This window comes from Fomitopsis serialis (assembly GCF_022376445.1).
Source record: "Fomitopsis serialis strain Sig1Antser10 chromosome Unknown B0H18scaffold_1, whole genome shotgun sequence".
Lineage (NCBI taxonomy): Eukaryota > Fungi > Basidiomycota > Agaricomycetes > Polyporales > Fomitopsidaceae > Fomitopsis > Fomitopsis serialis.
The window spans coordinates 1,270,880-1,293,577 of NW_025954961.1; the positions used below are offsets into that span (position 1 = coordinate 1,270,880).

General features: G+C 55.7%; 11 protein-coding genes across 11 annotated transcripts; 6 read left to right on the forward strand and 5 right to left on the reverse strand.

Moving 5' to 3' along the window:
- The first annotated feature begins 41 nt into the window (after window positions 1–41).
- B0H18DRAFT_1205725 (uncharacterized protein) lies at window positions 42–4,890 on the forward strand. The gene is made up of 17 exons (XM_048036146.1): window positions 42–175; window positions 226–288; window positions 336–472; window positions 527–565; window positions 718–1,053; window positions 1,317–2,576; window positions 2,714–3,004; window positions 3,057–3,222; window positions 3,272–3,536; window positions 3,587–3,674; window positions 3,724–3,783; window positions 3,837–3,932; window positions 4,001–4,009; window positions 4,067–4,266; window positions 4,313–4,413; window positions 4,473–4,636; window positions 4,698–4,890. Exons 3-17 carry the CDS (start codon window positions 469–471, stop codon window positions 4,721–4,723), a joined length of 3,105 nt encoding a protein of 1,034 aa, XP_047901320.1. The 5' UTR covers window positions 42–175; window positions 226–288; window positions 336–468; the 3' UTR covers window positions 4,724–4,890.
- B0H18DRAFT_17490 (uncharacterized protein) lies at window positions 50–613 on the forward strand. Its single transcript, XM_048036971.1, has 3 exons — window positions 50–175; window positions 226–288; window positions 336–613. The coding sequence occupies exons 1-3, from the start codon at window positions 136–138 to the stop codon at window positions 467–469; spliced, it is 237 nt and encodes a 78-aa protein (XP_047901321.1). The 5' UTR covers window positions 50–135; the 3' UTR covers window positions 470–613.
- Window positions 4,876–6,770, reverse strand: B0H18DRAFT_967466 (glutathione-dependent formaldehyde dehydrogenase). Its single transcript, XM_048043418.1, has 14 exons — window positions 6,732–6,770; window positions 6,626–6,702; window positions 6,526–6,572; window positions 6,427–6,468; window positions 6,339–6,377; window positions 6,247–6,277; window positions 6,142–6,195; window positions 6,005–6,084; window positions 5,912–5,953; window positions 5,807–5,891; window positions 5,402–5,750; window positions 5,260–5,345; window positions 5,113–5,201; window positions 4,876–5,054 (listed from the first exon to the last, which is right to left on the reverse strand). Exons 1-14 carry the CDS (start codon window positions 6,755–6,757, stop codon window positions 5,016–5,018), a joined length of 1,086 nt encoding a protein of 361 aa, XP_047901322.1. The 5' UTR covers window positions 6,758–6,770; the 3' UTR covers window positions 4,876–5,015.
- B0H18DRAFT_967475 (AAA-ATPase Vps4-associated protein 1-domain-containing protein) lies at window positions 6,771–7,529 on the forward strand (the record flags this gene model as incomplete). The annotated part of the gene is made up of 4 exons (XM_048043419.1): window positions 6,771–6,950; window positions 7,006–7,128; window positions 7,176–7,317; window positions 7,379–7,529. Coding segments are annotated over exons 1-4 (446 nt in total), but the record flags the coding sequence as incomplete, so codon positions are not given.
- A 521-nt stretch (window positions 7,530–8,050) lies between these two features.
- On the reverse strand, window positions 8,051–10,194 carry B0H18DRAFT_967477 (nucleoside transporter-domain-containing protein). Its single transcript, XM_048043420.1, has 8 exons — window positions 9,976–10,194; window positions 9,818–9,936; window positions 9,625–9,764; window positions 9,218–9,576; window positions 9,116–9,197; window positions 9,053–9,084; window positions 8,942–9,014; window positions 8,051–8,885 (listed from the first exon to the last, which is right to left on the reverse strand). The coding sequence occupies exons 1-8, from the start codon at window positions 10,041–10,043 to the stop codon at window positions 8,385–8,387; spliced, it is 1,374 nt and encodes a 457-aa protein (XP_047901324.1). The 5' UTR covers window positions 10,044–10,194; the 3' UTR covers window positions 8,051–8,384.
- A 261-nt stretch (window positions 10,195–10,455) lies between these two features.
- On the reverse strand, window positions 10,456–12,409 carry B0H18DRAFT_17581 (uncharacterized protein). The gene is made up of 6 exons (XM_048036980.1): window positions 12,099–12,409; window positions 12,019–12,032; window positions 11,889–11,952; window positions 11,763–11,835; window positions 11,619–11,712; window positions 10,456–11,559 (listed from the first exon to the last, which is right to left on the reverse strand). The coding sequence occupies exons 1-6, from the start codon at window positions 12,212–12,214 to the stop codon at window positions 10,532–10,534; spliced, it is 1,389 nt and encodes a 462-aa protein (XP_047901325.1). The 5' UTR covers window positions 12,215–12,409; the 3' UTR covers window positions 10,456–10,531.
- Window positions 12,410–12,857: 448 nt separating this feature from the next.
- B0H18DRAFT_17579 (uncharacterized protein) lies at window positions 12,858–13,515 on the reverse strand. The gene is made up of 3 exons (XM_048036978.1): window positions 13,397–13,515; window positions 13,060–13,343; window positions 12,858–13,004 (listed from the first exon to the last, which is right to left on the reverse strand). Exons 2-3 carry the CDS (start codon window positions 13,301–13,303, stop codon window positions 12,889–12,891), a joined length of 360 nt encoding a protein of 119 aa, XP_047901326.1. The 5' UTR covers window positions 13,304–13,343; window positions 13,397–13,515; the 3' UTR covers window positions 12,858–12,888.
- An 894-nt stretch (window positions 13,516–14,409) lies between these two features.
- B0H18DRAFT_866374 (dUTP pyrophosphatase) lies at window positions 14,410–15,138 on the reverse strand (the record flags this gene model as incomplete). The annotated part of the gene is made up of 5 exons (XM_048039778.1): window positions 14,410–14,475; window positions 14,529–14,599; window positions 14,656–14,757; window positions 14,809–14,918; window positions 14,975–15,138. 5 exons carry the CDS (start codon window positions 15,136–15,138, stop codon window positions 14,410–14,412), a joined length of 513 nt encoding a protein of 170 aa, XP_047901327.1.
- A 551-nt stretch (window positions 15,139–15,689) lies between these two features.
- Window positions 15,690–17,834, forward strand: B0H18DRAFT_967491 (uncharacterized protein). Its single transcript, XM_048043421.1, has 5 exons — window positions 15,690–15,976; window positions 16,046–16,791; window positions 16,845–17,081; window positions 17,123–17,166; window positions 17,202–17,834. Exons 2-5 carry the CDS (start codon window positions 16,163–16,165, stop codon window positions 17,564–17,566), a joined length of 1,275 nt encoding a protein of 424 aa, XP_047901328.1. The 5' UTR covers window positions 15,690–15,976; window positions 16,046–16,162; the 3' UTR covers window positions 17,567–17,834.
- Window positions 17,835–18,080: 246 nt separating this feature from the next.
- B0H18DRAFT_866552 (uncharacterized protein) lies at window positions 18,081–18,920 on the forward strand (the record flags this gene model as incomplete). The annotated part of the gene is made up of 3 exons (XM_048039790.1): window positions 18,081–18,283; window positions 18,321–18,553; window positions 18,607–18,920. The coding sequence occupies 3 exons, from the start codon at window positions 18,081–18,083 to the stop codon at window positions 18,918–18,920; spliced, it is 750 nt and encodes a 249-aa protein (XP_047901329.1).
- Window positions 18,921–19,210: 290 nt separating this feature from the next.
- B0H18DRAFT_1081141 (uncharacterized protein) lies at window positions 19,211–22,421 on the forward strand (the record flags this gene model as incomplete). Its single annotated transcript, XM_048031347.1, has 11 exons — window positions 19,211–19,454; window positions 19,511–19,597; window positions 19,653–19,942; window positions 19,993–20,493; window positions 20,544–20,691; window positions 20,736–21,055; window positions 21,079–21,123; window positions 21,175–21,457; window positions 21,513–21,609; window positions 21,656–21,806; window positions 21,861–22,421. 11 exons carry the CDS (start codon window positions 19,211–19,213, stop codon window positions 22,419–22,421), a joined length of 2,727 nt encoding a protein of 908 aa, XP_047901330.1.
- Window positions 22,422–22,698: the final 277 nt, after the last annotated feature.

The window sequence follows — 22,698 nt, forward strand, 5'->3', positions numbered from 1 at the left end:
GAGTGCACGTGAGGGGGGAGGCATAACATCATTGGGAGAACCACCGCGACGGTCTTGCTCGCCGCACTGATCGCCGCCTCTCCATCCCCTGTCTATCCTTATTTCTCAATACCGTGTACATTCCGTGTACCCATAATGTCTCGTCACAGATTTGTACGCAATATCAACGTTCAAGGTATGGCAGTAATTACTCTCGCAATCCTCTAGATGACCGCGATTCTTCAGAGGAACTCGAGGATGACTACGCATCGGATGGCGGGGAGGCCGATATGGACCCTGAAGAATATGGTACGTAGTCTTTCAAGACAATCTACGCAATGTTAAACGCAATGCAGAACAAATGATGGAGGGGCTGGAACGTGTCAGGATAACACTTGGATCCCCAGAGCAGTCTGGTCTATCAGACCAGGAGATCAAGGATACCTGTACTACTACCAGTATGACGTTGTCAAAAGCGTCGACTATCTAATGGGTATGTTATGTCACACACACTCCCGTCATTGAATTGAGCTTAGCCGGTTTACAGAGGAGCAGGAGAGGAAGAAGGTTACTCAAGAGCGCAAAGGTGGGTTGCTCATGCCCGATTTGTCTCTATTTCTTCCTTCGTCGCTTTCACATTCTCGCGGGCTCTGAACGTGGAAACGAAGCCGGAGTGTCGATACTTGTCCCTCGAGCGTGCCATGGAACGTCAACGTTCTTAATTATCCGTATGCCCAGACCCGGCAGAGAAACCTTTGCCGCCTGTTCCTCAAGACGATGAGCCTGAAGGCCTGGACTATCAACCTGTCTACCCTGGCTTTGTTCCTCCCTCCATGTCTGGTAGATCAAACATCCCGCTCATTCGGTTGGCACAAATGCAACCCGAAGACGAAGACGTTGATTACTCTGAGCCCTCTGATGGTTTTCACCACACCACTCTGAGTGTCATCGAGGAGAAGACAGAGCGGTCCGAGTCTGAGGCTAGTCTTACACCGCGTCCTAGGGCCCCCGCTCTACCGCGTGTCTCCTATGCGACCTCAATGACATCAACCATAGACTACGGACAAGTGATTGGTGCGTGATCTCCTTGTACTGTCATGTGCTCTACTAAGTGTTGTTCAGAGCGCACATTGCCGAGTCCTAACGACGTTGTTCCGTCTCCATCAAGTTCGGCGCTTCAACGACTATCATATCATGAGCCCGCTCCTTCCGTAACACCCTCTGCGTCGCGGACACCATCCTCGAGGTCTCCCGAGCGAGGCACCCCTGTACCAGTCCCCGCCATGGAATCCATCCCGGATATCCCTTCAATACTGACGAGGAAGTCCACGATAAAGCCCGCAGCGAGAAGAAATCCAAACTGTCGTCACTCGCGAGTTCGAGGTCGAGCATGCGGTCGAGCGCGAGCAGTGTTAGCTCAAGGACGTACACGTCGGAAGACGGCGACGAGTCTCTTGTGACTTATCCTGGCCTCAGGCCCTCTGCCGCATCCATGATGTCGTTCGCTAACGAGGCTGATGACGCATCTACCGTCACTGGATCGTCGTCCATGTCGTCTCATGTGCGTCGGGCCATAGCGACTGCATTGGAACTGGAAGCTGTCGATGAAGCTGCTGGCGACGCCACAACTCGAACTGGTCAGGGTGCGCCACAGGCTCCGGAGCCCGTTATCGAGCGAGCCAGTCCTGCTCCCACTCGCATAGAGTTACCTTCACCGCCACCTGCCCATCCACCAAAGCTCTCGCGTCGAGTATCTCCAGCGGCCACGGCGACGCGCGAATTGAGCCTGGTCCAGCCCACATCCCCTCCAATCAGGGATACCCAATCTCCTGTGTCGTTACATCCCACTGGCAAGCAGCCTTCGAAGCTTGCCATGCTAGCCCAAGCCAAGGCTGCACAACAGCAGGGGCCATGGATGCCAAAGCCGAAGAAGACGTCTGCTGTGCCATCTAACACGCCATTGGTGTTGAACAAAACCCATACCGAATATATGCAGCCCATAGCGAATGGTGCTACTGCAACGACGGCCATCACGACTTCTTATCAGACACTCAGCAGCCTCATGTCACAAGATCGGTCCGCATTGCCGCCTTCAATACCACAAGTTGCGCGGACACCCGATATGTTGTCACCGCGAACCAGTGGTGCAAAGGAGGCAAAACCGTCCAAGCTCGCAATGAAGAGCAAGGCAGCGCAGCGAAGGGCTGAACGTGAGCCTGAGCCCGTTCTTGAAGAACCACAGATTACACCGCTATCGCCGCTGTTCTCGCCACAAGCCATTCGTTCCCGTGCGTCGCCCTCAGCCTTCGCTTCCGTTCTCGTCGATGAAACCGCTCTGATGACCCTTCAAGACACCGACGACAAGCAGACGGGTCGCAGGGAGAGATCATCAAGCGAGTCGCGAAGCGGTTCCTCCAAACATGGCTCGACTCACAGCAGGTCGGAGAAGTCAAAGCGTTCGAGCAAGCACGACAGCCTGCTTCCCCCAGCCCCGGAGTTGGCGGCCCTTCGTGGCTTCTCCTTTGACGTGCCCAGCCCAGATGACGTCGTATTCAACGCTAGACGGGGGACATCGCTCGCGCCACGCTCCATTTCCGGTGCTTCGCCCCTTCCACGTTCACCTCCCTCAGGACGTTCTTCTCATTCTCGTTCTGTTGTTGATGCTGCTGCTTCCTGACTTTTGGGCGCTGACGATGATGTGCTAACTATCATTATGTATGTCAATAAAATGTAGCTGCCAAAGAGCGCGAGAAGGCAGCCAAGTTGGCGCAGCCTAAGAAGGATGCGACATCGGCAAAGGCGACCAAGAAAACTGCTTCCAAAGAGACCCCACTGTCTAGACACGCAAGCGGCCAAGCCCAGATGGACATTTCTGGTCTTAACCTCGCGCTCAAAGACGAGCCGATCGTGGAAGAAGAACCGCCTAAGGTTGCCATTGCTTTCGACAAGCTCCTCGAACAGGTGAGGGCAGAGCTCCAGGCTCAGGAGCATGGCGAGAAGCGTGGATTGAGTCTTGTTGTGATCGGTGCGATTGTTTGGCTATCAATAACCATGATATGTCACCTCACACATGACAGGTCATGTCGACGCTGGGAAGTCTACTCTTATGGGGAGACTGCTATATGAGTTGGGACGCATGGACGAGAAGAAGCGAGTCGCCAATGAGCGCGGCAGCAGTAAGATCGGGAAAGGCAGCTTCAGTTGGGCTTGGGAACTTGACGGCACAATTGAGGAGCGCGAACGGTTGGTATCAGTGGTGTTCATTTGCTACAAGTCTCACATGAGTTCGCAGTGGTATCACCATGGACATCGCTACACAATCATTGAGCACACCGCACAGGGACATCACGATTCTGGACGCACCGGGTCACAAGGACTTCATACCTAATATGATCTCTGGTGCTTCACAAGCGGATTCGGCCCTTCTCGTTGTGGATGCCGCGACAGGCGAATTCGAGGCTGGGTTCCAGAGAGGCGGCCAGACACGCGAGCATCTGCTACTTGTACGGAGCTTGGGCGTGAGTCAGGTCATCGTTGCTGTCAACAAATTAGATCAGGTGTGTTTCTTGGTGTCTTAGTGTCACAACCTCACTGAACAGAGGTCTAGGTGCAATGGGACAACATCCGCTATGAGGTCATATGCGATGCCCTTAAACGTTCCTTGTTCAGTCAGGTTTCCATCCTTCCAAGACCAAGTTCGTCCCGGTCGGTGCCATGGCAGGCATCAACCTCACGACCCGGCAGGCCCTGAGGCTCAAGCCCTTTCGAAGTGGTACACCGGTCTCACATTAACAGACCTTTTAGGTATTCGTCGCCTAGCAAGACAATCAGTGACCGAGGCGCTAATAACGGTTTAGATGCACTGGAACCCCCGTCGCGTAATGTTACTGCACCCCTTCGCTTCCCTATCTCCAACGTCTTCAGAGAACAAGGCGCTGGGCTCGGAGTTGCTGGTCGGGTATGTGGCGGCGTCATTCAAGTGGGCGAGCATCTTCGCATTCTACCGGAGATGGTACTGCAGTGGTGAAGTGTACGTAGTCCTCTTCGTTTCATGAGCACATAAGCATTCATTTTCTTCGTGTTGCAGCGATCATGAGCGACGACAAGAGCCTGCCGTGGGCCATCGACGGCGCGAACGTCATCGTCTACCTAACATCCGTCGACCCTGCCCACTTGGCCATCGGGAGCGTTCTCTGCCGACCTTCGGACGTCATCCCGCTCTCCAGCTCGTTCACGGCGAGGGTCATCATCTTCGACATCGACATTCCTATCACCGTCGGCGCATCGGTATGTCAGCATGTCCTCTGCAGCCTACGTATATGAACGTTCGCAGGTCGAGCTCTACCACCACTCGCACGACGTCCCCGCGTCCATCTCGAAACTGCTCGCTACACTCGACAGAGCCGCAGGCACAGTCGTCAAGAAGAACCCTCGGTACGTGCCGCAACATTGAGCATCGCAACGCCTGATGAATGGTTCTCATCCACTTGCAGCGTTTTGACGAAGGGCGCGTCTGCGGAGGTGCAGATCTCACTGCGTCCCAGCGGCACGTCCGGCCCTTCTGCGAAGGCGCAGCCCATCCCGATAGAGCCGTTCTCTGTGAACAAAGACATGGGCAGAATACTAATTCGCCGCGGTGGAGAAACCATCGGAGCAGGTAATTGCACTCATAGCAAATATTGCTGCTCCATCTTAGCATTGACCATACGTTTGTGTAGGCATTGTCCTGGAGCTCAATCAATAAATGACAATGGGAAACCGCAGATACACGAAAGCAGGATCATGTACGATTGCACAGCAGAGGCAGAGGCATAATGAACGATCTATATGTAGCGAACTTACAAACGGCCCATGATATGATGTATTTCTGTTTCTTCCAAGCTCGCGAAACATGGCGTCCGCTCTCAACTCACTTGTCATTTCGTGAAAGTCTGTGCTACAAGACGATTGCATTGTTATGATGATACAATGTGACAGCTACATATTCTCCCTTCTCGCACTTTTCTCTAGCAGCGCGCCGCTGAACCAAACGGGCTTTAAGACATATCGACGACGCAGCGGATGCAATCTCCGGCCTACAGAAGGTCATAATTCTCAGATAAAAAACGGTGAAGCGACTGCGCAGCCACTTACGTGCATGTCGGCGAAGCCGGCGTTGATGTCGTCGAGTGTCCGGCTGTGAGTGACGTACTCGTCGATCTTCACCTTGCCCTGGAGGTAGTCTGTAGAGCAGGCAGTGAGATAAGGGCTTTTCGACACAAATGAGCGAGCGAGACATACCCTCGACGAGACCGGGGATCTCGGTGCGGCCCTTCACACCACCGAACGCGCTACCGCGCCAGGTCCGACCAGTGACGAGCTGGAACCTAGAAAGGGGAAAGGGGTCGGCAACGTTCCACTTCTCGGCCATGCCACGACTTACGGTCTCGTAGAGATCTCCTGACCGGCAGCAGCGACACCGATGATGGTGCTGACGCCCCATCCCTTGTGGCACGCCTCGAGCGCGGTACGCATAACGTGGACGTTGCCCGTGCAGTCGAACGTGAAGTCGAGGCCGCCATCGGTGATCTCGACGAGGTAATCCTGGATGCGCTTGCCCTCCGCCAGCTTGGCGGGGTTCACGAAGTCGGTCGCGCCCATCTTCTTCGCCCAGGCCTCCTTGCCCGGGTTCGTGTCGACGGCGATGATGCGCGAGGCCTTGACGAGCGCGGACGTGGCGATGACACCGAGGCCGATGGCGCCGCAGCCGAAGACGGCGACGGTGCTACCCTCTATGTCGACAACAGTCAGTCGAGAGGAACGCGTGCGGAGGAGACGTGGTACTTACGGATGCCCGGCTGCTTTACGACTGCTCCCCAGGCGGTGGTGATGCCGCAGCCGAGCAGGCAGACACGCTCGAGGGGGCCTTGGGGCTCACCGCAACGATCGAGACGTCCGCGACGACGGTGTATTGGGAGAAGGTTGACGTGCCCATCTGCCAACCTGGGTCAACATGAGTGTATGCGACGGCAATCCTTGGACTCACAAAGTGGTTGATGGGTTGGCCTTTGCAGGTGAAGCGGACGGACTCGTCTGGCATCAGACCACGACCCTGGGTGGCACGCACTGTGTGAAACGGTACGTTAGTATCCTCGTCCAGCTCTCGGAGGCGCATATACTGACCGCTACCGCACAGGTTCGTCTTGCCGCTCTTGCAGAACTTGCACTCGCGGCACTCTGTCAATCTATCAGCACGACTGAGTTGATATCTTGCGCATGGGAACTCACCGGCAGTGTAGAGGGGGATGACATGGTCGCCCTTGCATTCGGCAATGTCAGGTACATCTCAGCGCAAAATGAAATCTCGATCGAAGACGTACAACAGAGACGCTCGTAACGCCTTCGCCGACGGACTCGACCTGCGAGCGGATCAACGAGTGATGGAGGATCGAGAGATCGCAAACGCACAATTCCGCCACCCTCGTGGCCGAGAACGACGGGGAACACACCCTTTACGCAGGGAATGCATGAGATCTCGATGGCATGTCTGCGACGATGGCTGCGTACCTCGGGATCCTTGCCGCTGCGGGTGTACTCGTCCGTGTGGCAGATACCTGCGCGGTGGTCGGTTAGATTTGAATGGCAGTGCGATCGGCCAGGTACCCACCCGTGTAGAGGATCTTAACGCGGACTTCGTGGGCGCGTGGGGGCGCGACCTCGACCTCCTCGAGCTTGAGGGCTCGCCTGCGGCCCAGCAGATGGCGGCCTTGCACTTGATGACTTGACCTGCGGTGGACATGGCTGGGTGGGAGAGAGAGCGAGAGAGTGAGGGAGCGACGTCTGGCTGGGTGGTTTATAAGGCGGGTGGCCGTGCGCGGGACTTATCACTTGATCATCGCCCGTCTGCAGTCGGGAGGGGCAGGGTCGCCCAGGCGGTCATCCGCGCCATCTCGTGCACGCCCATGTCCTTTCAGAACATCTACTACAAGCGGGTGAGTCCGTGTTCCACCCCTCCCTCTGCGCCCCGTCCACCCTCTCCTCTCCCAGGCCGTCGCCACCGCCCGCCCGTGCTACGTCTGCCACAAGCCGTCTACCACCGTCCTCGCGACTATCCAGACCGTAGACTTCCTCTACACATGCGACACCCATCTCTCAGACCCGGCTTCGCCAGTCAGGTGGGCCAGGCGAACGACGGCGTGGGGGCCGGTGGCGCGAAGATGGGTCTTAGCCCGGAAGAGATAGCGAAGGTGAAGCAGGAGTGGGAGGACCGGCAGAAGAAGAAGACGAAGGAGAAAGATAAGGACGCGTCTCAGGACGGCGACAAGAAGTCAGACTCTACAGAGGACAAGGACTCGAAGAGTCGCCCAAGGTACCCGGTACAATATCCCCTCCATCTACTGTTCCCAGTCCTCCTGCAAAGCCTTCCATGAGCGATACACGCTGCATCGTGACATCTTCGCCTTGCGGCTGGCCGAGCATCGCAGACGAAGGCAGACTGCTCAAGCCAAGGACTTGCACCACGGCTTCCGGGAGCACCCAGATCAACCCTCCCACCCGCTGCTTGACGACGAGTTTGGACCCGGATACGTGCTGCATTCTTGCTGTCGTGAGTGACACCATCCCTGGATCGGAAGTGTTCGGAGAGCACTCAATGCATCTTTCCAATCTGCTCGTCTGGCAGATTTTGCTGTCGCTTGTTCCTTTTGCTGGGTGTAACATCGACCACGACGAACTGTACGATAAACGGATTTCTGGAAATACGTATCACTCAGAGATGTGACTTGGGATGCCCGGTGAGAAGAGGACGAAACAAGTCAATTGCAACTTGTGCGCCGTACGTAGGTCGGTCCAGGTCATTCCGAACTGCTGACGTCCTCTTGTGAGTGCTCGCTCTCCTGTCTCCTTCGAATGCAGCCGATCACAGGATGGCCTCCTGTGGTGCTCGGTACACTACGGATGTACTCACGTCCCACAGCAGTCAGCTGAGCGCGTCCGAAGCGGGTGACCGCACTGCACTCTTGGCCGCGCGAGACGCGCACAATGCTCCTGTTGTTCCCGAGGCAGTCTACTTGCTGTACAGTTACTGTACTGTAAGTTGCGAATTGATTTCAAGCACGCAGTCGGAAGAGCCAGTGGAAGGATGTTTGTTGAGGATGCCGTTCCGAAAGGGTCCGAGTACTTGCCTTCCTGCCTCGAGGTTTCTTCCGCGACACAATGACCAACCAACGTAGAACCCGGTGGCCGAGGGAGCCACCGGAAAGCCCGGAAGCTGGAAGATGTTGTAGCGTAATGGCTGACGACAGTTGCGGATGATTACATCCAAACACTCGATTATTCTAGCATTAGGTGTATCAAGAGATGGTCGTCCAAGTAATTCCCGACATGAACCAAGGCTGGATCGCACGTCCTTCTCTGCACGTTGCTGATCAATTGCGGAATGGATTACAGTTGCACACCATCGCCCTGACGGCGAAGCTCGCCACGCTCCCCATCGTCAACCCGATCACCAGACAGAAGCTCGCCACCGTCGCGGCGACGTCCACGTCCTCCGTGCGGCCCTTCAGGCGCGGGTTGTGCGCGACCGACGGCGCGGACATCATGCACATGCTCGACGTGAACCCGTTCGTGGCGCCGAACAGCAGCAGGATGAGCATGTAGAGCGCGTCGGACGTGATCACGGGCTTCACCGCGGTCGGCGAAGCCCACTGGATGTTGCACAGCAGGAAGAGCGGGATGAAGAGCGTGCGCGCGAGCGAGAACGTCAGGAGGCGCTTCGCGGACCATACGTGCAGCCGCGGGAAGGAGCAGAGCGTGCGGCCGGTGAGGTCGCCGACGTTGTAGACGAAGAAGTGGAACGCGCTGAAGAGGAGCGGGTGCGTGTCCGGGTTGGTCGACTGGATGGACACCGTGATCGGCGGGAAGACGGACTGATGTCGCAGGTCAGCACAGCTGGGCGACTGCGACGATCGAATAGTTGACATACCAGGGTGACCATGAACACGTAAGCTACGGCGAAGTTGTATGGTAGGTTGATCCTGCCCAGACGGAGCATCTGGCTTTGCCACTGGGTCCCTTGTGAGAGTGCCCGCTGGACGTCAGACCTCGCCTCTCGTCTGGGCTCCAAGGCTATCGGTAGTGGGCAGCCTCACAGGCGCACGGGATCGCTGTCGGGCAATGACTGCTTGTATGCGGGCAAAGTCTTGAGCCAAACGTGCACCGCGTATGTGACGAACAGGAAACTGTTGACAACCCGAAGAACAGAGACGCAGACGCCTCCTCGGGAGTCCTCGCAGGGTCGTCATCCCTGGTCTGAGGCGGAGGAGGCGGGACGCGGTGCGTCGATGCAGCGGCGCTAAGGACTTGAACGCCGCTCACGGCGACACCAACCGCAGCTTGCCCGGACATGACGGCCTGCATGGCCTCATGCCCGAACAACGAGGCAAGTGCGACCACTGAGCTCTGCAGGTATGACCCGGCGGCCGACTTGAGCATGGCAGCGAGAAGTATGAGGGCGAAGAAGAGTCCGGGATGGATGTGTATCCAGGTGCTCAGCGTAAGAGCAGCGGTCACGGAGGCTATGAGCAGTAGTGACCATGATATACGACCTGTGCTCAAAGACTGGCGATGATTAGCCTTGCTATCAAAGGCACACTACGATGAGCGTACCTGCTTCGATGTAGCGGTCGCATGACCGAGGAATATCAGGTTCGGCACCATGAAAGCCATAGATAGGTACGAGCTGAAGGACGCTTTCAGAGATGTCCCGTCCAATCTGGACATAAAGTATGGAGTGGCAGTGATCATTGCTCTCGCTGAGCGTTAGCACAAGCCGACTCGATACGCAACCCAGTACACTCACCATTCCAGGGCAGGAGAACGGCACACCCGAGCACGAAGTAAATCGCGCGTATCTTGCCGTCCACGACGACTTCCTGTGCGTCCTCTAGGATGTCCACACCATCCTCTTCATCGACTGCACTGAAATCGAGGAATGCCTCGTAGTTGGACCAGCGCTACGGGGCCTGAGGTATCGGCTGATACTCCGCGTCGAGGGATGAGGACCGTCTTGCAACTCTTCCGGACATGATTTCCGTCGGCTGTTGGTCTGAGCAATGATGGACGTTCTAGACAAGAGCTAAGGGGCCATCTCCTCCGGCGAGAGGATATCGACGACTGACAACCAGTGTGTTACTTGCCAGTGGGAGCCGCGCTCCGGGATCGCACGCCGGATCTGGCAGGTACCGATGAGCAAGCCATGCACGGGCCGCCGACTCATTTATGGGCGCGCTCCAGTACCCCTCCCCGCTGCGAGACTTGGGCTCCCAGTGAGGCCCGTGCGGTCCTCATATGGCTGCGTCAGATATAGTACTTCTGCACAAGTTGCGGACTGCCTCGCTTCGTTCCAACCCGGAATCATATGAGGCGGCTAAACGTGGTTGTATGAGCCCTTGCATTGACTGCCAACCCCAGCTGGGTAGCCAGTCGTACGTGAGGAGTTCACATAGGTGTGATTCGCGAAGAGCAAGTTCCGGTTCCAAAGCAATCAAGAATAGCGCAAGCATGTAAACAACATTTATACCCCTCGGTCTATCAGCCTCCGCGGCGGCGACTGACCAGCAACAGCCCGCCACAGCCCGGTCAACGCAGCAAGAACCTCCCTTCGTCGCATCCCACTCCGCCTCCATACCGCCTTCATCACGGCCAACAGGCAAAGCAGGAACGATATGTCAAGAAAGAGCCGGCGGACCACGATGAACGTTGGGGAACGGCCCCGGCTGTTCGCAAGGAACGAAGCTAGGTATCTCGCGAGGGTGGTGGCGTGGGCAAGGGGATGGAGGACGAGGGACCACATGCCCATGTCGTCGAAGTCCCATTCCACACCCTGCTCCTGACCCGAGGCCCAGCGCGGTGAGCTGCGTCCCGGTAGGGAGAACGACGTCGAGGAACGTTGTGCGATGGCTTCCAACGCCTCTATCCGTTCCGTCAAAGCGGCCAGGCCAGCCTGTACGTGTTCGATCGCTCGTTCTAACGAGGGTCGTGAAGGTGGTCTTTGTACACTGGGTATGACAGCGTATGGCCGGCGCTGCTGCTGCTGGCTAGCGGGTCTGTACCCGACCGGCGGATGGTGGTGCTCGGAGGATCGATCGGTGGGTGGGGACATCGGTGTACGGTCACGGTATGATGATAGACTCTGGTTATATCCAGATGATGCGGACGGTCCAGCGAAAGCTGATTGCGTCTGGAATTCGGGGAGAGGTTGGGTAACGGGCACGTTCATGATGATGGGGGGTGGTGATATCAATGTGGACCCTGCCATCGGCGTGCGGTATCGCCGCGAGGACATAGAGGATTGTGGTCGGTTCGGTTGGCTCTGCGCGTAGACAGATGGAACAGGCGGAACTTCATCATTCTCGTCCTCATCATCTTCAGAGCTGCTCTCGTCCGTTCGAGGCTCAGGCATGTGCCCTGGGACCGGTAGTCCCGAGCCCTGGCCGAGGCGCAGGTGTGGCGGCAGGGCCCCAGCTTGGTAAGGTGCAGCGGGGTGATCGTCGGAGACTGTGGACCCGGAAGAGCTGGATCCAGCGGACCTGGACAGCGATCCTGTGTGCAGAGAGTATGGGTAACGGCGACTGTGACAATGCAGAGCGAGCAGGGCATACCACTCATGACGATATTTGAAGGGTCTCCGGTGTAGGACTCCAATTCCCGCACTAAGTCCATCGCCACAGTTTTGTCAGAATACCTCCGCAATACCTAATGGATTTGTCTAGAGTGTTTTGACTAAAACAGGGTGCTGGACGCACCTTCAGCAAAGCCTCTACATATAGCCATTTCGCTTCATACGGATCGAGGTCCTTATGTTTGGCCCATGCATCCCTGCGCATGTGTCGCTGAGTACGGGAGCGGCACGCGAGACGATCTGCGCGTACCATTTCGCCCTTCCCAACATATCCCAAACGCTCGGTCTCGGCGATTGCACATTACCGACCGTGGCTGCAATGAAATAGGTTTCCAGACTGTTAACGAACTGCTCCTATGCCGAAGTCGAGATGACAGTACCTTGTTTGTACAGGCTAGTCGTATGCACATCAGCACTGTCAGCTGTGGCGGCCTCGAGTCCACGTCCAGCATCAACATACCTATACATCGTAAGTTTCTCCTCATAACCGGTCTGTATTGGGCCATTCTTGGGCAAGCCCTGAACGATCTCCACAGCGCGGTCGAATTGCGCATCTATCAGCTCCCGTGAGTCCATCGTGTCGATGGCTACGTGAGGTCGTTCGAAGTCGTAGAGTCGTGAATGATAAGCAGCGTAGACAGATGGAAGGCGGAAACCTCGAGATGGCGCAGGGAGTCGTTCTCAGACCTTGAAAAGCTGGAAACCAAACCGAAAGTCGGAGGTAACAGGAAGACTGAGAAGAGTGGTCACTGTCACTGGTCGGAAGCACAGTGGTGTGGTGAGAATCAGCTGCTCTCGGGCTCGACACCGAGGTGCTCGGCTCAACTGCAAGCGCCGGCATTCGGTACAAGTATTGGAGACAGTACAAACCCGTTTGCTATGCGTAAACTAGACGGTAGTGTAGGACACCTGAAATAACTTGTCTGTTGACGGTCATATGCATGTCATGGGGGGACAGTCCAGTGAATGGAACTTGTCTACAGATGCCGGTGTCCTGATTCCCTACCACGAGTAGGTGTGTCTTGGACACCGAAAGAACAGCATGCGCAGACAATTCCTTCCCGGACATACAACCTCAAAAGACTTCCTGCATATGCAGCTGGTTTCGGCTGTGAGTACGACACGATTGGACGGGAACCGGTTTTGCGCTCAGGTTGGCACTCACTTGGCATTCAGGCCATGGTTTAATTATTAAGACAGCAAACCGACCCCATTGCACACGAGTATATAGAGAAGGATGCAAGATAGCGCTAAGCCGTAGACTTTGGTGCCGATGGCTGACCTGCAGGTCCGCTGGACGCTCCTGGTGCCCATCGGTATTTCAAACCACCAGGTATCTTCTCGTCCTGCTCACTGACCCGTTTGCCTGACAAATGTGTAAGTGTTGCACATTGCACATGGTACGCATAGCAAAAACATACCCCGCCATGTCAGATAACCCCAGGCCCTTCCATGTGTGCCCTCGAGCTTCAACTTCGTCCGCGACACCTCCCAATGGCACTCGGCCAACCCCTTCGCCGTCCACCGGGTCTGATGCACTATTTGGCCCACACCATCTTGTGGATATCTAGAGAGCACTTCGTAGAGATTCCCGGGACGACTTGAAAGTGATGAAGGCAGCTGCTTTGGGAGAAGACGTCGGATGGCACTCGCTACTCCGCTCATCTCGACTGACGCGGGAAGTGCGTGAGTGAGGCCAAAGAAACTGTACACATGATCAGCATATGAAAGAAGCCAGATGAATCATGGAAAACATACCTAGGAGGATGCAGCGACCACCAAGTGCCAGGCGAGAGGTAAAGGCAAGAGTTGGCTCGGGGTTTGCCACTTCGAATTGAGAGCCAATTGAGAGCGCTCGAGACCTCGGGCGCCTGCGGCAGGGACGCACTTCCTCCTTGCGCTCATGCAGCGACGCGCTCTGCAGCATATAACATTGCGGTCTCGTTGGCCACTCATACTCAGACTATCTCAGAAGCCTCTCAGCTCGAAGTCCAATACTTCAAGTTTTGCTAGTCATGACTCGTGCGGAATACCCACCCAGCCGACATGGTCGGTCAACGAACTTCTATCGTCCTACCCGCAACCATCCCTTCCGCCATCCACGCTGAGGCGGCTCCATGAGCTGTCCGCTCTTATACCACCATCTGAAGGCACTCCTGAACATGCGAGACTCACGCGTGAGATGGAGGGACTAGTGAAACTGGTAGAGGCGGTGAAGCTGGTGGACACGAGCAGTCTGCAGGCAGCGAACAATGCACCTATCCCGGACGGCCGTATTGGGAAAGAGGGACAGGGTATCGATCTAGAGGAGCAGAGGGGTACACGCAAGGACCACAATGGTGAAGTGAATGGAAGGGAATTGCTACGACACTCGACAAGGGTGCGGGATGGGCTGTACATTGTCGACGCAGACAAACGGAGGTAGCGCCCTCATTTTCATCATATGTGAGCCTTTCTACAGCTATGTGCAAAGTCAGTGGCTGACAGTATGTGTGTTAGTCGATGTACAGTCAACGCTACAAAATGCGCCTTCCCCCAATATGAAGGACCAGTGTGTCTGACGAGCGGATTCAATCAAAGCGCGGCCGAATAACGACAACGCCTTAACGTGAACTTCAGACTTGGAATGTCGCAGACCGTCGCGGGAGTCTATGGTACCGTTACGCATTTGTGGGTTTTCGTCAAGAAGTTGCATGATTAGAGCGTAGTGACAGATACTAGGGTAACTGAAAATATCGACGATAGCTATATATCCAGCACCAGACGACCCATCAGAGCGCAGTGTGGCCTCCGGTCGAGCCAAAACCTCCGCCACCACGCAACGTCTCGTCCAGATCCTAACAAGCCCCCGGTTGAGTAAGGCGGTGTTGACAACCAGATAGATTCGTACCTGGACTTCAAGGACGTCGGGCGTCATAATCCTCTCTAAGATAAGCTGGGCTATGCGGTCCCCTTCTTCAACTGCACAAGGCTGCTCAGTAAGGCTTCCTAGCATTGTATGATTCTGAACGCGTCACCTTGGAAGTCTTGGTCCGAAAGGTTGAAGAGAAGGATGTAGACGACACCACGGTAGTCAGCATCAATAACACCGGCACCTGTGTCGATCATGAACTTCGACGCTGGCGGACAGTGTCAACTACGGAGTGCAAGACGCTGAGGCGAGTAGTTACCTAGACCGCTGCGAGGGGCCACACGACCGTAAGTCCCAGCAGGTACCGCTATGGATATTTGCGTGTCAATGAGGGCCTTGCCACGCGCCGGGATGATTTTTCGCTCCGCGCTACTCCATGTCAGCTGTCACGCTCACATACGTAGGTTGTGGGCACAATCGCGTACCTGTACAGATCATATCCCGCAGCGAGCGCGGATCCACGGGTGGGTAGTTTTGCTTTCGGGGAGAGGCGTTTGATGAGAAGGTTTGCGATAGGAGCCAAATCAGCCTTCAGATCTTCCTGTTCCTCGGACACCTTGCGTTTTTTCAATGCACTTTGGTCGGACATGGTGCTGCGGGGAGTGGTCGAAGAGTCGGGACGCGACTCGCGAGACGCGTCCACCGCCACGTACAGACGCGTGGCGGAGTCCTAAAGCGTGTCAACTCCGCATTCTGGCGCTCACTCCAAGTAAACCATCCGAAGGCGCGTTGACGTCGTCGACAGCTTCGCTGAGGTTGGTTCCAGACATCGTCTTGCATGTCTGATGAATTCTCACTCACTGGAGAGCAACTTCCCCTTTCTTCGTTCTTCACGCCACGCGCAAGTCAACATAAGGCCACGACCAAGCGTAAAGTCGAGCGAGCGGAGGATGCACCGTCGAAGAGACAGAAGGGTCAAGCGGCCCATGCACCTAGAACACCGGTTGATGCATCCAAAGAGAACGGCAGTTCACGCTCACGAAAGGCAGACGCGACCGTAATGTCTGTTGCCGGTGCATTTCATGACCATAAGGACGACGGCGTAGATGCTCCGTGCCGCACGAAAGGTGATGTCTATCTTCGACGTCCCCATACATCCTAGTTAGATATGAGTCATTCTTTGTTGCTGACTTCTTTTAGATGCCCGCGAATACCATTATGACGGCGAGGCTGCGGCTGGCCACGAGCCATGTCTAACTCCGGCGGACAAAGGACGACGTTCGTTCCATGCTGCCGCCACGCTCCCTACCCCGCCTCCCACTATTTCAGCCTCTCGAACCCGCAGACCCGCACACCGCGAAGGGACGCCGCTAACCCCAGCGTCTACAAGCTCGAGAGAGCCAGCGTCCTCAGATTCCCCGTCTTCTCGTTCGTCAATTGGCGTCTCAGTATCCCCGGATTCGGCACCCTCGCCATCTGGGCGGAAGGTACGTCGCTCCTTCGCAGAATGATGATAGAAGACTCAATTCCTGCTCATTCCGTCGCCTCCTGTCCAGCTCGGAGCCACTCGTCCACTTGAGAGCGCGTTCAGTATCGACGGTCGAGCGGTAGACCTGCACCACACCTCCAGCACCGGCCGGGCATTGTCGACGAATACTGCTCAGGAGAAAGACATGAGCTACAGAGCGGCGAATCATCTATTCATCATCCCGCCTGGGTATCTTGCGGAGGATTCATTCGTGCCTTCCTCTCAATCGCAGGAGAATGATTTCGCTCCCGTATCCCAGTGGCGGCACGAACCTGACTACAATGCGTCATACTCTCAAGATATGTACGTTCCGTCGTCTCAATCCCAAGAAGATTCTGGATCATGGCTTCCCGCAATGCCTCGAACAATGCCGTCCCCGGAGCGGCACTATGGCCAACATGACATTGTTCCTTCCTCGCAGAGCCAGGAGCGCGAGCTCGTATTGTCTCATGAAAGCGCACGATCTAGATCAAGGACGTCGTCCAACGAGACAGTACCGACCTCGCAATGCGATGAAGTCGAGCTATGTATACCTAGGCGGTCGCAGAACAACGACGATCTGTGGCTCATTGGCGTGAATCGTGGCGTTGCCGGCGACAGAAGTGTCGCTTCGCAACGTGAAGCTATTGTGGAGTCAACGGAGCCTCTATCAACTGCAGGCGACCCTGTCGAGGAGAATCTCGCTGTGACCGGACGGTATACGGAACTATCTACTGACAGAGCAGGTTCGTCGTCGCCAGTCAAGCCCCATCACAAGTGGGAAGCCTCTACAAGGTGCGTGACGCAACCAATACAGCAAAGTCTGGTCCAATTGATAACTGTCATAGTGTAAGCCAGGCGGCAAGTGCAGCGCATAGTACCCATGATCATGGCGTCGCGGAGCCATTGTCTCCTCTCACTCCTCTGACACCATCTTCGGCCTGCCCGTCACCCAGAGAGGCTGCCCCTTTGTGTCCTGCATTCACTCCACCACCCTCACCACAGCCACTATTACCGCTGCCACCAATGCCTTCTACCGCACAGGCGACGCATAGTCGGCAGATCATGGGCCCACCTGAACCCCGGTTACGAGAGCGTCCCAAGGGCCATTGCATCGAAATATCAGCCAAGAATCAGACTTGCCCTCTCAATTGCGCGAATTCCGGGCATGTTCTCCGAAAATGCAGATTCTAGCTGTCCGAAAGGCGAGGACCACCTCGTTCTGGGTTCGCAATATGCCGAATCGTATGCACGCGGGCTGCCGACTGGTACTCAATCACAGACAGACGTGCACCCGATGCGTGAACCTAACAGTACGCGGGAAGTACATGGCGCTCGATATGACGCGGCGCACGAAACGGTCGACTTGCATGGAGCCGAGGAACCCAGCTCGAGAGAGGGAGATCGTCTCGAGACCGAGGACTTCGCCGGGAATATCAGTTTCGGGTCGGATGGTTCATCAATTCCACCGTTCGTAGACGACTTTTTCGGCATGTTCAGTCAACCGGGAGCTCATCGCAGTGATGACGCGGACGGGGGAGATGGACGAGACGATGACGGGTTTATTTGATTGAGGTGCAGCGTTTCGATCGCTCTTACTTATGTACTGCCTCTTGCCTCCGAGTCTGCAGGCTTTATGTACTACTTTAGTATGGAGTATTCGGTCACTCTACGTGACAGAATAGTCGAGATTGAAGTACACGAGTCCGGTATGTATGCAGTCGAATTTTTATGTCAAGTTAGAGAAAGTCCTGAGGCCGAGCGCGAGGCCTTGAGGACTCGGACTTGGGCCGCGCGGACACTAGGGGATCGACGTCGACACATATGTATGCATCGCTGTTTGCCTTTGTTATCATCAGAGGCTTCTGCATCCTCCTCCCCTTCCTGTTCCTTGCCTGTTCCGTTCTCAGTCTACTTTCTCTCAATCAATGCCCCCGACCGACCCTCGATTTCAGGCGGACGCTCGTTTCTCTGACGCGGACGCTAGGTCATCTGGTCATGATATAGATGATGAACATTCGGACGAGGTAGCCGGGGATGACGCCTCTGAAGGTGATCGCAGCCAAGAGAGTCTTGCAGAAGGCATGGACCCCGAGGGCTTCGCTGGTCCCTCCGAGAAGGTCGTGAAGCCGCTTACCCCGGAAGCCTTGGCTGCATTCAAGGCTGCTCAGGAGAGAGCGGGTGTAGTCTATATTTCGCGTATTCCACCGGGCATGCGACCGACAAAGGTCAGACACATCATGACCGCGTATGGGGAAGTCGGACGGGTCTATTTGCAGCAGGAGGTGTGTGCCATACCACGTTCTTTCTCTCTCGCATCTTAGTCTGTGTACAGATCCGAAGCGGGCGTACCTCAGGAGGAAATATACGTCGACGAAGAAAGCGCATTTCACCGAGGGCTGGGTCGAGTTTAAAGACAAGAGGGTCGCTCGTTCCGTCGCAGAGATGCTCAATGCCCAGCCCATTGGTGGCAAGAAGGGAACTCGATGGCGCGACGACGTATGGACCATGAAGTATCTTCCCAAATTCAAGTGGAATATGCTCACGGAACAGATCGGTACGCATATGGCGGATTTCCCTCGATCTCATTGTACTCACTTAACCCTGCAGCTCACGAGGCAGCGATACATGTGGCGCAACTACGCGTTGAGCTCTCCCAATCTCAGCGGGAGCAGCGAGAGTACCTAAAGAACGTGGAGCTTGCACGCGTACTGGGCAAGCGTGCTGAACGCAAGCGCAAAGCTGACACCGACCACGAAGTCACTCCGGCAACGTCTGCGCCCGACCCTTCGCAGAAAAGCGAGGGTAGAACTGAACAACCTTCGCATACGAAGCCTAGGAAAAAGCAGAGACAACTCCCTGAGGACAGCGGGGTAGATACGAGCGGTAGACAATTAGACACTGTACTGAATAGTATCTTTTGAAACCCCGCGACTGTCCGTCAAAGAAGGGCGTTCAGTGCGGACAAGGATGTATGTGGGAGGTTGTGACTCCGCTTGAACCCGCCAACGTAAGCGGCGCGTCGTCGCTTGCGTTTCACCATCGCGAACACATTGAGCTCACTTGCTCAACGGGCATCGAGAACACCGTGCTCGTCGCTGTGTCGCGTCTCAAGAGGTCTGTGCTTCTATCATGCTCGCCTACTCTCTCTCACAGCTCTTCATGATCAGTCGCGTTCCTCCTACCTTCTCTGTGTTAGTGTCCTCCTCGTAGCATGTCCTCTTGGTCTGGTTCTTCTTACCCTCCACCTCCCCGCGCCCGTTCGCGCTCTCGCTCTCCCTATCGTGGCGCCTTTCCTCCGAGGCCTGGGTATCCTGAGCCTGGGTATCCTCAGGACACCTACCGTGCCGATTGGGAGGCTTATGACAGGGAGCGTGCATGGGCTACTTACGAGAGGGAAAGAGCTGCGTACGAGTATAGCAGACGTGGCAGGAGCCGTAGCCCGGGCCCCGACGAAGGTGAGGGCTCCCATCACATCCTCAACTGACTTGTATACTAACTGACGTGCTCATAGCTGGCAGGAAGCGCCGGCGCTCGTTATCGCCTTGGGAGAGGGAAAGGGAAAGGTATGAGCCGAGACCGCGGTATGGAGACGACTATGGTGAGTGGCAAGCCGGGATAGCACAGGCCGTTGGTCTGACTACTTGAGTTCCTAGACACACACTCGCGCGGGCATGGCGGATACTCTCCACATCGAGGACAATATCCGCCTCCTCCTCCTCCATATGGATCATTGCGACGAGCCCCACCCGACCCGCATACCTTTGATTATCCCGCGTCTTTGAAGCAGTACGCAGAGTGGTTCCGGTACTTCTATCCTCAGCAGGCGACAGAAGAGGATAATGCAGACAAGGCGGCCGAACAGGATGCCGGTGACGGGTCCAAGCCTCGGAATGGGATCCGGTCACGCTGGGAGAAGTACAAAAAGGACTTCGCTGCTCAACAGGTTTGTACTCTCCACTGGCGCGCCTTGTCTATCTTGTGACTCTGGTTTAGATACAAAGGATGTACGAACATCATCGCAAGTCTCCTTGGTTTTCGGAGAAGTATGATCCCTCCCCGGAGTTCGTGGCGCTGCGCCAGCGGGTCAGGAAGGTCGGCTGGAAGGGCAGAATGGACGCCTTTCTTCTGGACGTTGAGGCCGGAAAGTACGACCCAGATCTCAACGAGTTAGAACCAGAGGCCGCTTCTCCGGTTAAAGAGTCAGCGTCCAACGGCGATGCAGTAGCAGTTAGTGCCGATGCCGGCGCTGCTCAAACGTCTGCGGAAGAGACGAAGCCCAACGTCAACGCCAGCAGCGCAGAAGACGACATGCAGTTCAATGTCGAGCCCGAAGACGACACAGGCGATCAGGATGCCAATCGTCAAGATACTGGCAAACCCTCCCCCGACAACAGGCGTAACGCACGAGGAGAAGAATTCTCGGTGCAGCCCGATGGCAATCAAGTCATGATTCGCACGATTCCTCCTGACATAGGACGCGTAAAGTTGGAAGAGGTGAGTTTTCGTACGGATTGCTGTCTACATTCACTCTAACACGGTCGCAGGCTTGTGGCAAAATCCCAGGTTTCGTATATCTGGCCTTAGGCGATCCACTGCAAAAGAGGAACTACTACCGCGCAGGCTGGTTGAAGTTCCGCGACGACGCCGACATGCCGACTGTCATGGCTGAGCTCACTGACAAGAAGGTGGGTCGTAATCGTTCGTCCAACTTGATTGTTGTTGACCCTCATCATTAGATCGAGGGGTTCAAATTGCATGTTGCGCACAATACGAACCTTTCACGGGTAGGATACGCTACGCTCCTGAGGTTGCGAGTAAGCCAGATCGGATAGCGAAGGATCTGGCCAATGCAAAGACACTCGCTGCTTTTTTGGAAGAAGAATACGAGACTTTGAGGAAGCTGAAGATCCAATCGAAGCCAGAGAACGGGAACGATGCCACTAACGGCGACGCCACGAACCCGGACGTTGCAATGAGTGATGCTACTGGTGCTGCTGACGAAGATCCGGAGCCCAAAGAACGTGGAAGTGAGGCAGTAGAGAGACGAATCGAAAAAGTCATGTCGATCTACGCGACCAGGGTTTGGTTGACCCGGCCGACGAGAAGGCTATGGAACAGAAGAAGGTGAGTTGAACGATTGGTGCGGTTGTCGCCTTCGCTTAAGTTCACCTGTAGGCGGTGGTGGCGCTCGACTTGTATCTTGCGTATCTTCGCGCTGCGTTCCACACATGCTATTATTGCGCAGTAGTAAGCGATCACATTGAGGAATTACAGCGCAAGTGTGTGAAGCACGTGAGGAAGCCCATGTCAAAAGCTTTGCTGGAGGAGGTGAAAGCTGCCGAAGCCGTACAAGCGCAAAAAGCTGAGGAGGACACGAAGATCAAAGTTGAGGGGGAAGAGAAGCCGAGGGAGACGGGGAGCAGGGAGAAACCAGAGAACCGTGACTGGAAGCGCAACGGTGAGTAGCGCTTCGAAGTTTGTGTCGTGCAAAGTTCAAACGTTTAATTTTGCAGACGAACGTTGGTTGGAATGGTTGGACTCTAAGGTGGCTCTTCTAATCGACCGAAACGGCGTGGATCCCCGAGACTACGGTGGCAAGAGTGACGACGAGTACGTTCATTCTACTCACAGTGATGACTTGTGCTCATCGTACTAGGGAGCTGTCGAAGGCTGCTGAACCCTTTATCAAGCAAGAGGACGAGGGTAAATTCAGGTGCAAGACGTGCCAGAAGTTGTTCAAGGCGACTGCATTCGTGGAGAAGCACATTGCTAACAAGCATCCTGAGCTCGTGAAACAGTTAGAAGAGGTAGACCTTACGTTGGTGACATTGCTTTCAATCGACTAACCACGCTTCTTCCAGATACCTTTCTTCAACAACTTTGCGCTTGATCCTCATCGTATACAGCCTTTCGCACATCCACCTCCTCCTCTCGGCAACAGTCAGGCCCCACCGCCTCAAGCATATGGACTGCAAGGGCCTGCGTACCCCGTACCCACGGACTACACACGGGCTCCATACCCTGCTCCGTATGGATATCCGCCGCCATACTCGGGTGCTGGATTATGGGATCCGTATGCGTACCCACACGGTCCCAACGGATATCCCGCAGTGCCTCCACGTAGAGATGATGGTGTGACGGCCCGCCGGCTGAGCGATCGCATAAGTGGTTATGCGCCTGGCTATGACCCTGCTATCGAGGTGCCCCCCGTGCCTGCCTCCGCTGGTCTCCCTGCCAAACCTGTGGCTATCCTGGAGCCTGGACCAGGTGGGAGGCGGGGCGGACGCAACGGGAGCGTGAGCGGACCGCCTCCCCCACCACCGCCCGATGCCAAGGAGGACCCCAGAGCGAGTGCGGGGAGGAAGGTTAGTTACCACGACATGGACCTGGTTGCCGAGGGAGACGTGGAACTACAGTATTAAGCCGTTGTGTACTTGATGTCGGGAACTCGTTGCTATCAGATGTGATATTGACTGCGTGGCATGTGCATGTTTTGGGCGTGGATCTGTGCATGTGTGTACTGGGAGCAGTCTCGCTGCCAAATCTATTCAAGGTGTACCTTACCGCGATGAACTCGCCTCTATGTTCAAATTCCTCTGCCACGACCATCTGGGATCCAGAACGTTCTGGGCGGCGTTGGTACAGCGGGATATTGAAACTAGTCGGCATGCAGCACGTCCGCCCACGCTCAGACCGTGC